This window comes from Haematobia irritans, chromosome 2, assembly GCF_050003625.1.
Source record: "Haematobia irritans isolate KBUSLIRL chromosome 2, ASM5000362v1, whole genome shotgun sequence".
NCBI classification, from domain to species: domain Eukaryota; kingdom Metazoa; phylum Arthropoda; class Insecta; order Diptera; family Muscidae; genus Haematobia; species Haematobia irritans.
Genome location: NC_134398.1, coordinates 141,967,070 through 141,977,584, shown reverse-complemented (window position 1 = coordinate 141,977,584; position 10,515 = coordinate 141,967,070). Strand labels below are relative to the sequence as shown.

Genomic DNA, 10,515 nt, shown 5'->3' with positions numbered 1-10,515 from the left:
GAACCGACATACATTATACCAAGTATAGAGGAGTGGGAAGACAGGTGGATACCCTTCGGAACCCTGAACATGTATACGGACGGGTCAAAGATGGAGGAAGGAACGGGCAGCGGCATCTATTGCAGTGAACTAGAAATAAGGGAGTCTTACACGCTGGATAGTGATTGCAGTATTTTTCAGGCTGAGATTTCTGCGATCACAAAGGCTGCTTAGTCGCTGTTGATGAGGTCGTTATTCAGAAGCGATATCAGCTTCTTCATCGACAGTCAAGCAGCTATAAAGGCATTGTGCAGTGCTGACATAAGGTCTACGGTAGTCAGCCGCTGTCGTAGAGAACTCAAGGTTCTCACTGAATAGGATAATATAACTCTGTGCTGGGTACCTGGGCACTATGGGATAATAGGCAATGATGAAGCGGATGTGCTGGCTAAGGAGGGCGCTCGTGGAAGGAATAATGTCCTAGCGGACGTTTTTCTTCCACTGTCTTCTTATCATTACAGGATAGAGGTCAACTATGACGAACTATGGCGAAGACGCTGGGTTTCTTCAGTTGGGAAACACATGGTAAGAATAGGACTTAAAGACGATGATATCTGTAGATGGTGCCTGGATCCGGATCGTACCACTTCCTGTGTCATTGTCCAGTTTTATCCTTTAGAAGAAACGAGATACGGGGCTCCTTTTTCTTTCAGGCTCTCACTGATCTGCGGGAGTGCAGCTTGTATTCATCAGGGCCTCTGGTTGTTTGTTTTGAGATTTGTTTCAAAGAGAACGAGCAGGAGGAAGCTCTAAGACAAAGCGGACCGCATCGGAAGGAAGAAGATGGAAAGATCACATCGAGGAATCACAATGGACCTATACTGGTCTAAGTGAACATCAATTTCAACACAAAAATTGATGTCATCCTCTACACCTAACCTAACCTAGAACACCGTACGCATCAATTGAGTATCATCTGTTTTAAAATTATTTTAATGAAATAACCGAGAATATTTCAATCCAAAAACTGAACTTAGTACCCATGATAGTACCGACCATATATACTCGCTAGCAAAAATAGAAAATGTTTCTGGCGAATAGCAAAAATTGTGTCTACTAGACCCTATGTGCATTTTTAATTTTTCAATGCGAACGCAATTTAATTGATACAGTAAATGACGAAACAAAACGTAAAATTGGGAAAGGCTGACGTTTCGAATTTTTATCGGTTCCGTCCGACTCATCATGATGTACATAGTGAGCAACTCATATTTATAAGATGCATAAAAATGTCGTTAATGCCGCATATTTAGACCATAATTTAACTGATGTTAATTTGAACCCCAATAAAAATACCCAATAACTAAGTTATGTTCAGGAACCCGATATTAAGGTGGATACTAAATTCGAGTTCAGCCCCTAAAACCAAAAATAAATCAGTAAAAACAGTATAAAATTATAAGTTTTTGTTTAAAATTTTAATATAAATTGGTGGGGAATAGCCGAAAGCAACTTTTCACAAAGTTTATATTCTATAAAATAAATTATTAATGAAAATTTGCTATTTTAGCGTGATAATTGAAACCTTTAGTCGGAAGTTTTGATGATGTGCCTGCCAAAGCGTTTGACAAAATAATACGAAGCCTTCGGAAGTATAGGTATTAATCCAGCGTATCAAAAATGGAGTAGAGGTCAAATTGCTAAAAATGTGGCTAAAATGTCACAGAGCTCAAATGCATTTAAATTTCCCTTGTCCTCGGCCCGAATGAGATTTTGTAATTTTAGTTTTGCTGGTTTTCCTGACATACAATATGTCAACCCATTTAAATTAGGTTGTCATTCAGATTCAGCTAGCACTTCCGTTTATTAGGCTGTATAAACGCTATAGATCCTATCAATTACAGTCAATATAAGGAGATTTTCTTTCCCCAATTATTGCTAATTAATTTCAAATGAATACAGTGAAACCTCATAAACTTGGACAATCCGAAAACCGGACACCTCTCAAAAGTGAGCAACTTCCATGCGACATTTGCCATAATATCACATTAATATTAACATCTCATAAGTGAATACCTCTCAAATGTACACAAAAATTAAGCGACCGTGGATGTCTACTTCTGAGAGATTTCAATGTATATTAAAAATTAATATTGTATTTTGTTATGTTATTTTATTCAAATTACCCCCCTTTTTCCCGAATGTCCGTTAGAGAAAAGTTAGCTAACAAAAATTTAAACCGTTGAATGAATGTGATTATAATCCTGTCTTTATACTCACAAGTTAGTTTGCAAACCTTAACCCACAACGAATTTACTTCTTATTAACTAGCCAAACGGAGCTCTATATAAAAATGGCCGTTAAACAGATTCCAGAATAAAAAGCTATTGTTTTTAATGAAGACAAAATCATTTTTTTTTATTAATTTTAGACTTCAAATGTAAAATAGATTGAACATCACCATTTAAAATAAATACTGCAAACAAATAAATCGTGCTCATTCAGATATGATTAATTGTTATGCTGCTTTATTAAACAGTTGTAATATAAATTAAATTCGGGCCAATCATCCGCGCATATTTTCTACAAAAAAAAATAAAACAATTTATTATTATTTATTAATCAAACTGAGCCTCCATGGGCCATATGTTGATAGATATATAATGTAGAACAATAGCTTGATTTAAAATATATTTTACATACATCAAAAATTGCTAAAGCACTAAAACGAAAAATTCTAAAAAACCATAAAGCTCGAAAAATAATTGTATAATTAGATAAAATTCTAAAACTATAAAAAAAAAAACTTAAAATCTAGCAAAATCTTCAATGCCCATTTCTAAAAAAAATAATAAATAAGTGTGAGACAGAAATTGCCAATGACTAAACTGTTAAGCTTCCTGAGCAAAAAGGAATATTAACTTATTTTTAAAAACGTGAACACTATTCGAAAATTGTTTTATATCTTGAGATAAGTAGTTCCAAAGTCTGGTAACTCGAATCACAAACGAGCGTTCCAGAATATTATGATTGAAATGTTCAATGAGTATTTGAGTGGTCCTTGTTGTACTCCACAAGCAGAAATAAGAAATAAGATATGATGGTTTACCTGATTTCAAAACAATATAAAGAAAACAGGCATCTAATTTCAAGATATCGCTCAAAGGAGCATCCCAAAAATTCAGCAGCAAAGCGTGAATAATTACGATTACCATTTCTATCGAATACAAAACGAAGCAGAGAATTCGATTTATTCTATGAAAACCAAACCAATAGTTTATAAAAATCATTTTTTTAATTATACTATATTATTTGTTTCATCAGAAGTTTTATGAGAAATCAAAACCATAAAATTGATTTAATTTAAAACTAATTTTAATTTACTTTCTCAATAGGTGTCGATAAAGCTGTATCACTTGCAAACATTTACTAAGCCGTAGGTCATTAACTTTTTAAATGGTTCCAAAACATAATTCTAATAATTCTTCGTCTGCTTCGGCATTTAACCAAATAAATATAAATAATTGGACATCGCTGTGATGATGTGGTTGTGAAAGAATAAAAGCGTATCCCAAAAACATGTATCACAATATCCTATTAGGAGATATGAGCAAAAAAACGTTTTTCATGTAAAAAAATTATTTTTTTTAGATTTGGATGAATTTTTTTATTTTTTGGGAGTGATTACGAATTAATCTTCTTTTTCTTTACTATTTTCTGTGATTGAAGATTTTTCAATTAAAAATTAATTGGATCAATTAATTTCGTGATTGAAGACAAAACATATTTTTTTGTGTGTATAGAAAATGATTTTTGTTTTTGTTCAATAAAATATGTTAATATTAAAAGAAAGCTCTCAAAACTTTATACATTACAAAACAACTTCTTTGTTTTCGATCGAATATTATCTTTATTGCCGACCAAAAATATTCGCTTCATACTCGCGTTCTGTCGAAACTTTAGTTAATTTCCTGAAAGAAGATCAATCCACGGATAGTGCCGTTTCCGGACGAGGTAAAAACAAAAATACGCATGAACAGGGTTGTGGGTTCAACCCCACTTTCGACCAATCACCAAAAAGTTTTTCAGTGGTGGATTATCCCCTCTCAGCAATGCTGGTGACATTTCTGAGTATTTCAAAGCCGTCCTAAGTGGTTTCACTGTAATGTGGAACGCTGTTCGGACTCGGCTATAAAAAGGAGGTTCTTGTCATAGAGTTTAACATAGAATCGGACAGCACTCAGTGATAAGAGAGCAGTTCACTACTGTGGTATGGCAATGGACGGCATAGTCTAAGTGAGCCTGAAATATCGGGTTGCCACTATACCTAACCTAACCCATGGTCGCCTAAATGTTGTCCACATTTGGGAGATGTCCAGTTATGAGACATTAATATAAATATATTTATATCACAAACTTCTCACACAAATTATCCATTTTGAAAAGGTCTCCGGTTTTCAGAGTGTCTACGTTTGAGAGTTTTCTCTGTACTTCGCCTGTCTGTTGTAATCGCGATACACTCATCCATAATAGAAGAATCGGCTAATGTTTGCCGAAGATTTGATGTTTGTATATATACAGAGAGCCACCGTGGTGCAATCATGGTTGCCACTCGAGACAAAAATAATCTACCAAAATTTGGAGAAAATTTTACCAAAAAACTACCAAACAAAATTTATATAGAAAATTTTATCAAAATGTTATTTCTATTAACAATTTTGTCAAAACTTCATTTCTAAGAAAATTTTGTCAAATTTTTATTTCTATAGAAAATTTTAGCAAAATTTTATTTCTATAGAAAATGTTGTCAAAAGTTTCTTTCTATAGAACATTTTATCAAAAAAAAATTATATAAAATATTGTCAAAATTTTCTTTCTATAGAAACTTTTGACAAAATGTTCTTTCTAAAGAAAACTTTGTCAAAATGTTCTTTCTATAGAAAATTTTGTCAAAATTTTCTTTCTATAGAAAATTTTGTCAAAAGTTTCTTTCTATAGAAAATGTTGCCAAATTTTATTTCTATAGAAAATTTTGTCAAAATTTTATTTCTATAGAAAATTTTGTCAAAATTTTATTTCAATAGAAAATTTTATCAACATTTTATTTCTATAGAAAATTTTGTCAACATTTTATTTCTATAGAAAATTTTGTCAAAATTTTATTTCTATAGAAAATTTTGTCAAAATTTTGTCAAAATTTTATTTCTATAGAAAATTTTGTCAAAATTTTATTTCTATAGAAAATTTTGTCAAAATTTTATTTCTATAGAAAATTTTGTCAAAATATTATTTCTATAGAAAATTTTGTCAAAATTTTATTTCGTTGTTTTTGTTTTTTATATTTTTATTTTTTATTTCGTTGTTTATAGCTTAACCAAAATAAACCCAGCCAACTGAACTCAAATCGATGATTTGACAGTGGCATAGGAAAAGAGATATGTTTGTTTCGAATTTATTTCGGCATAAGCCGGCTATCATACAAAACCTTTTTTCGGAAGCTTCAAGTCTGGTTCATTGTTGGCTTTAATGAACTGCCTGAATTTATTCTGATAATTGGTTGATAGTTCTGCTGCAAGTAGAAAATTTTGTCAAAATTTTATTACTATAGAAAATTTTGTCAAAATTTTATTTCTATAAAAAAATTTTATTTCTATAGAAAATTTTGTCAAAATGTTATTTCTATAGAAAATTTTGTCAAAATTTTATTTCTATAGAAAATTTTGTCAAAATTTTATTTCTATAGAAAATTTTGTCAAAATTTTATTTCTATAGAAAGTTTTGGCAAAATGTTATTTCTATAGAAAATTTTGTCAAAATTTTATTTCTATAGAAAATTTTGTCAAATTTTATTTCTATAGAAAATTTTGTCAAAATCTTATTTCTATAGAAAATTTTGTCAAAATTTTATTTCTATAGAAAATTTTGTCAAAATTTTATTTCTATAAAAAATTTTGTTTCTATAGAAAATTTTGTCATAATTTCCTTTCTATAGAAAATTTTGTCATAATTTCCTTTCTATAGAAAATTTTGTCAAAATTTTATTTCTATAGAAAATTTTGTCAATATTTTATTTCTATAGAAAATTTTGTCAAAATTTTATTTCTATAGAAAATTTTGTCAAAATTTTATTTCTATAGAAAATTTTGTCAAAATTTTATTTCTATAGAAAATTTTGTCAAAATTTTATTTCTATAGAAAATTTTGTCAAAATATTATTTCTATAGAAAATGCTGTTAACATTTTATTTCTATAGAAAATTTTGTCAACATTTTATTTCTATAGAAAATTTTGTCATTTTATTTCTATAGAAAATTTTGGCAACATTTTATTTCTATAGAAAATCTGTCCAATTCCAATTTCAACCGAACGTAAGCTCGCCGACAATCCTTGCTTGTGCACTTATGCTATAAGAGGCCCGTTTGTCCGTCTGCAAAAAGATACAATCTCAATGACGTCATGAAGAGGGGGAATAGATGCTAGATGGAGGTTAAACATAACAGATCTGTGGATCTGTCACCATGACGTTTAACGACGTAGCGGAGGTCCTCATACAATGAAAGCTATGCTCCTCTTGTGATCTTTGGAAGCTCACTTCACTGATTCTACGATCAGCACCATTACTACGATGAATTTCATCACACTCATATATGTATGTCTTACTGCTTCTGCTCGATAGGTGAGCCTTATGTCAGGAATTTTAAACGTGGGTCTTATCGATGAAATCTACAAGAAAATATAAAGATAATGCGCCGAAGAATCGGCATTTTTACACCGGTGACAACACACAAAATTTTTTTTTTCTGATTCAATCACGAAATTAATTGATCCAATTAATTTTTTAATTGAAATGTCTTCAATCACATAAATGATAATATCAATTAAAAAATTAATTGACAGTCAATTAAAAAATTAATTGATCCAATTAAAAAATTAATTGATATTATTAATTTGTGTGATTGATTTTTGTTTCAATTAAAAAATTTGTTGAATCAATTAAATTTTTAATTGAATATTTCTTAAAACTCAATTAAAATTTTAATTGGAAAAATTTTCGTGAAATTTTTTTCTGTGAAGGGAGATAATTTTGATTTACGTCTCCTTTATTAATCTTACCAATGTAAGAACTACAACAAAAACTACGTTCTAAACTAATTTTTATAATTTAGCTACCTTAGTGTAATGCCTACATTGAAAGTGTGCCAAGCCATCTCTTGACTGCAAACCTATGAGAAACTGGGGTTTCCCAAAGTTAATCTTACCTTAGCACACTCTCCAATTACAATACAAAAATAAATTTTATTTGCTCACATATGCAACTTACCTTTAGTTCCTTTATACTTTCACTGACAATGAAATTGAATAATTTACAGCTTAGAATGGAATACGCATAGGTAACTTCATCCGATAAAGAAATTTCAGCCCTTTCAAACTTTGTTACAATATCCTTCCAGTGATGCCATCGATATATAATATTTTGAAGTACCAAAACTAATTTAACTCGGTCATTTATCAAGAAAAGGTCCCTTCGTATGGAATGTCGCCTTATTGTGGACACGTAACGTCTAAAGTTTAGGTAGACATCTCTTAAAATTGCCCGAAATTTGATAAATTTAAAGTGATCATCGGTTTTATAGGAATCCTCGGTTATTTGATCGATTCGCTTTTTGCAGTCTTCTCCAAACTTGCTAATAATTCTATGGCATTCCTGCCACGTTTTAGCTGACCCAACACGGAATTGCATTTTGTGTCTAATGTACTCATCATCTTTGTTCACCTTATCAACAGACTTTTCTACATAGGCATAATGTGCCCACCAACGACGCCAGTAGTTGGAAGGATCTCTTTTTGTTGGACCTGTGGGATAAGACTTGACTAAAGAACAATTTCTATAGGAAGCGTCTCTCAGTATCGGATTCAAAAATGGTGGATTGGTTTTTTTAATTTTTTTTCTTATAAGATTATCCCAGTCAAATACATCGAATTCCCTGTGAACTTTTTTCGCTATGACCACTTGGTCACCTGGATATAAGATTTTATCCTCCGCATTATCACAATCATTGCCCTCGTCATCTGTAAACATTTTAGCTTTTTTAGAAGTTCCTCCTTTTTCGTCCTTCCTGTCCAGGCTTCGTTTTGGTATGCTATTTGGTTTACAGCCTCTTCCAGTTGGATTGCTATGACGTTGTCTATGGTATTCTGGTTCATCCTTATAACTGTCGTATCCACTTCTTGATTCAGAACGATTCTCTTCATATTTTTCAAGCATGCTCCAGCGCCTACTGTTCCCCATCTCTTCGGATATTTGGTTATTGTACCTATTTCCATATTCTATGTCGGCAAAACTTTCCGCGTTGTATGCACCATCCTCATTTACCCTATTGTAGCCTCCTATTAGGTTAGCCTGAATGTTGCTAGGGGGTTTCCTAATACTAGGGTTAGCCATTCCATAACCATCATCTAAACGTTCGTCGTTATATCCAGTGAATGATTTCCTTAGATTATTTTGCAAAGTGTTTCCCATATCGAATTGATCATTTGGCAATGAATTTCTACTCCTTCCCAATGGGGATGATCCATGCTTCATGTAATCCATTTGTGGCATCTCAGTATTTCCATTAAATCCTCCAGACAATCTCTGATTCCTGTATGATACATTATTTTGTCTTGTATCATCACTCATATCAAAAGAATTATTTCCACGATTCCCAAAATTATGGTCATCCAGATGGTGTTCCATCCAAGACTGTCCACCATATGAAGTGTTTCCCCGGCTCATTAAATTTCCAAAAATACTATTTTCCACAGAACTATTACGTTCATATTGACGATTTTCCATCCTGGGACCATTATCTAGCCTGTCAAAAACACTAATGCGACCTCCCATTGCGGAATTCATGTCAAAATTGTCATCTCTTCCCCCATTATGGAATCGATCATCCATGCGATTTTCATAGCGAGAATATCCAAAGTTATTACTTCGTTCTTCCGAATCGTAATGATTTGCATTGTCATCATAATTCCTGTCACTGTAAGGTCCGGCAATTCCATGTGAGTTATCACTTCCATTGTTGCTATTGCGACTAGCCAATTCCTGGTTTATCCAAAACTTTTGATTCTCTAATGGCCGGTTAGATCCATTGCTACGTCGGTTGCCAATATAACCCCAATGCCCATTGTCACCCCTCGAGATTGGCCGATTTTTATTGAAACTCGAGTTAAACATAATTCACTTAATTCAAAACATTTGTAGAACCAGAGAGAATGAAAAGCAAGAGGATGAAAAGTTCTCTTCTGCTAAGAAAACAATTGTCAACCGTATAGATGTCGCACAATGCCTGCAGCTTTGGTATTATGCGCTTTATGCGCTTTACAGACTATTGCGCTTTACAGACTATCAGTTATTCCTGACGGAATGTCGGTGTTTGTAAAGAATCTTACAGTGTGTCGGATCGATGCGACTTGTCGGCGATGACTAAATAATCGGTAAATGTGTTATCGATCCCATAAACATGCAGCAGTATCGATTATGCCTTCGGACTTAACTTATAATATGCACAACATATGGGATATGTTCGACACGAGCACTGTCGTCCGGAATAACTGATAGTCTGTAAAGCGCATATCAGTTATTCCGGACGACAGTGCTCGTGTCGAGCATATCCCATATATTGTGCACATTATAAGTTAAGTCCGAAGGCATGTTGTTGTTGTTGTTGTTGTAACAGTTTATTGTGATCTCATCCATTTCATGTTATACGCTTGGTACATCAGCTTGTTGGCAGATCAAGGAACTCTGCGACTAAGATGGGGTGTGTCCAGAGTGATCTGGTGGTAAGTCGGGTTGGTTTGGCTGGGCAAGAGAAAAGATGACGCGTGTCGTGTGGCCCTTGGTTGCAAATTGGACAAACGTCAGCTACGCTGCTATCAATCACCGATAAGTAGGAATTGAGGCGGCTGCACTTGCCTGATCTTAATTGGGCCAAAACTACCCTAGTCTGCCGTGGGAGGTCTCTTTCCTCCGGTGCTATGGGCGGTGGTCGGACTCCAAGAACAGGATTAACCTTGTAGCTTCTCACCGCTTCAGCTACAGTATCCTCATGAATCCTGTTCAAACCTGCCTGGTACGCTGCTTGATCTAGAGGCTCTCTTTTATAGCGCTGGATCTCGCGCTCTAGATTATGTATATCAACCCTTACGTTCCTGGGTGGTGGTTGTGTATCCATAAGATGGTGGTTTGGATGATTACTGCGATAACAACCCAGGAGATACTGCTTTGACAACATGTAGTTGTGTCTTCGCACAGGGATGATCTTTGTCTCCACATAAAGGTGATCCAGGGGTGTGCTGCGGAGACACCCAGTCGCAGTTCTAAGAGCAGCGTTCTGACAGGTTTGTATGTTATTCCACTGCGTATCACTGGTCTGCGGTGTCCACACTGGCGCTGCATAGTTTACCACTGACCGGCCAATTGCCTTATAAGTAGTTAGCAAGGTTTCTTTGTCCGCACCCCAAGTACTGCCGGCTAGTGACTTGAGG

The 10,515-nt window shown here is 33.7% G+C and overlaps 1 protein-coding gene across 2 annotated transcripts in view; it reads right to left on the bottom strand.

Annotated features, from left to right (window-relative positions):
• Positions 1-9,269, bottom strand: part of LOC142226383 (uncharacterized) — a 34,253-nt gene extending 24,984 nt beyond the window's left edge. Inside the window, exons 1-2 of one of the 2 annotated variants that reach the window (XM_075296369.1) lie at positions 7,301-9,266; positions 2,367-2,562 (exon numbers count right to left, since the gene is read on the bottom strand). In XM_075296369.1, coding sequence (XP_075152484.1) covers positions 2,491-2,562; positions 7,301-9,202 — 1,974 coding nt within the window. In that variant the 5' untranslated portion in view covers positions 9,203-9,266 and the 3' untranslated portion in view covers positions 2,367-2,490. Of the gene's footprint in view, positions 1-2,366; positions 2,563-7,300 lie in introns of those variants that run through there. The other variant, XM_075296368.1, reaches the window with a different exon arrangement.
• Positions 9,270-10,515: the final 1,246 nt, after the last annotated feature.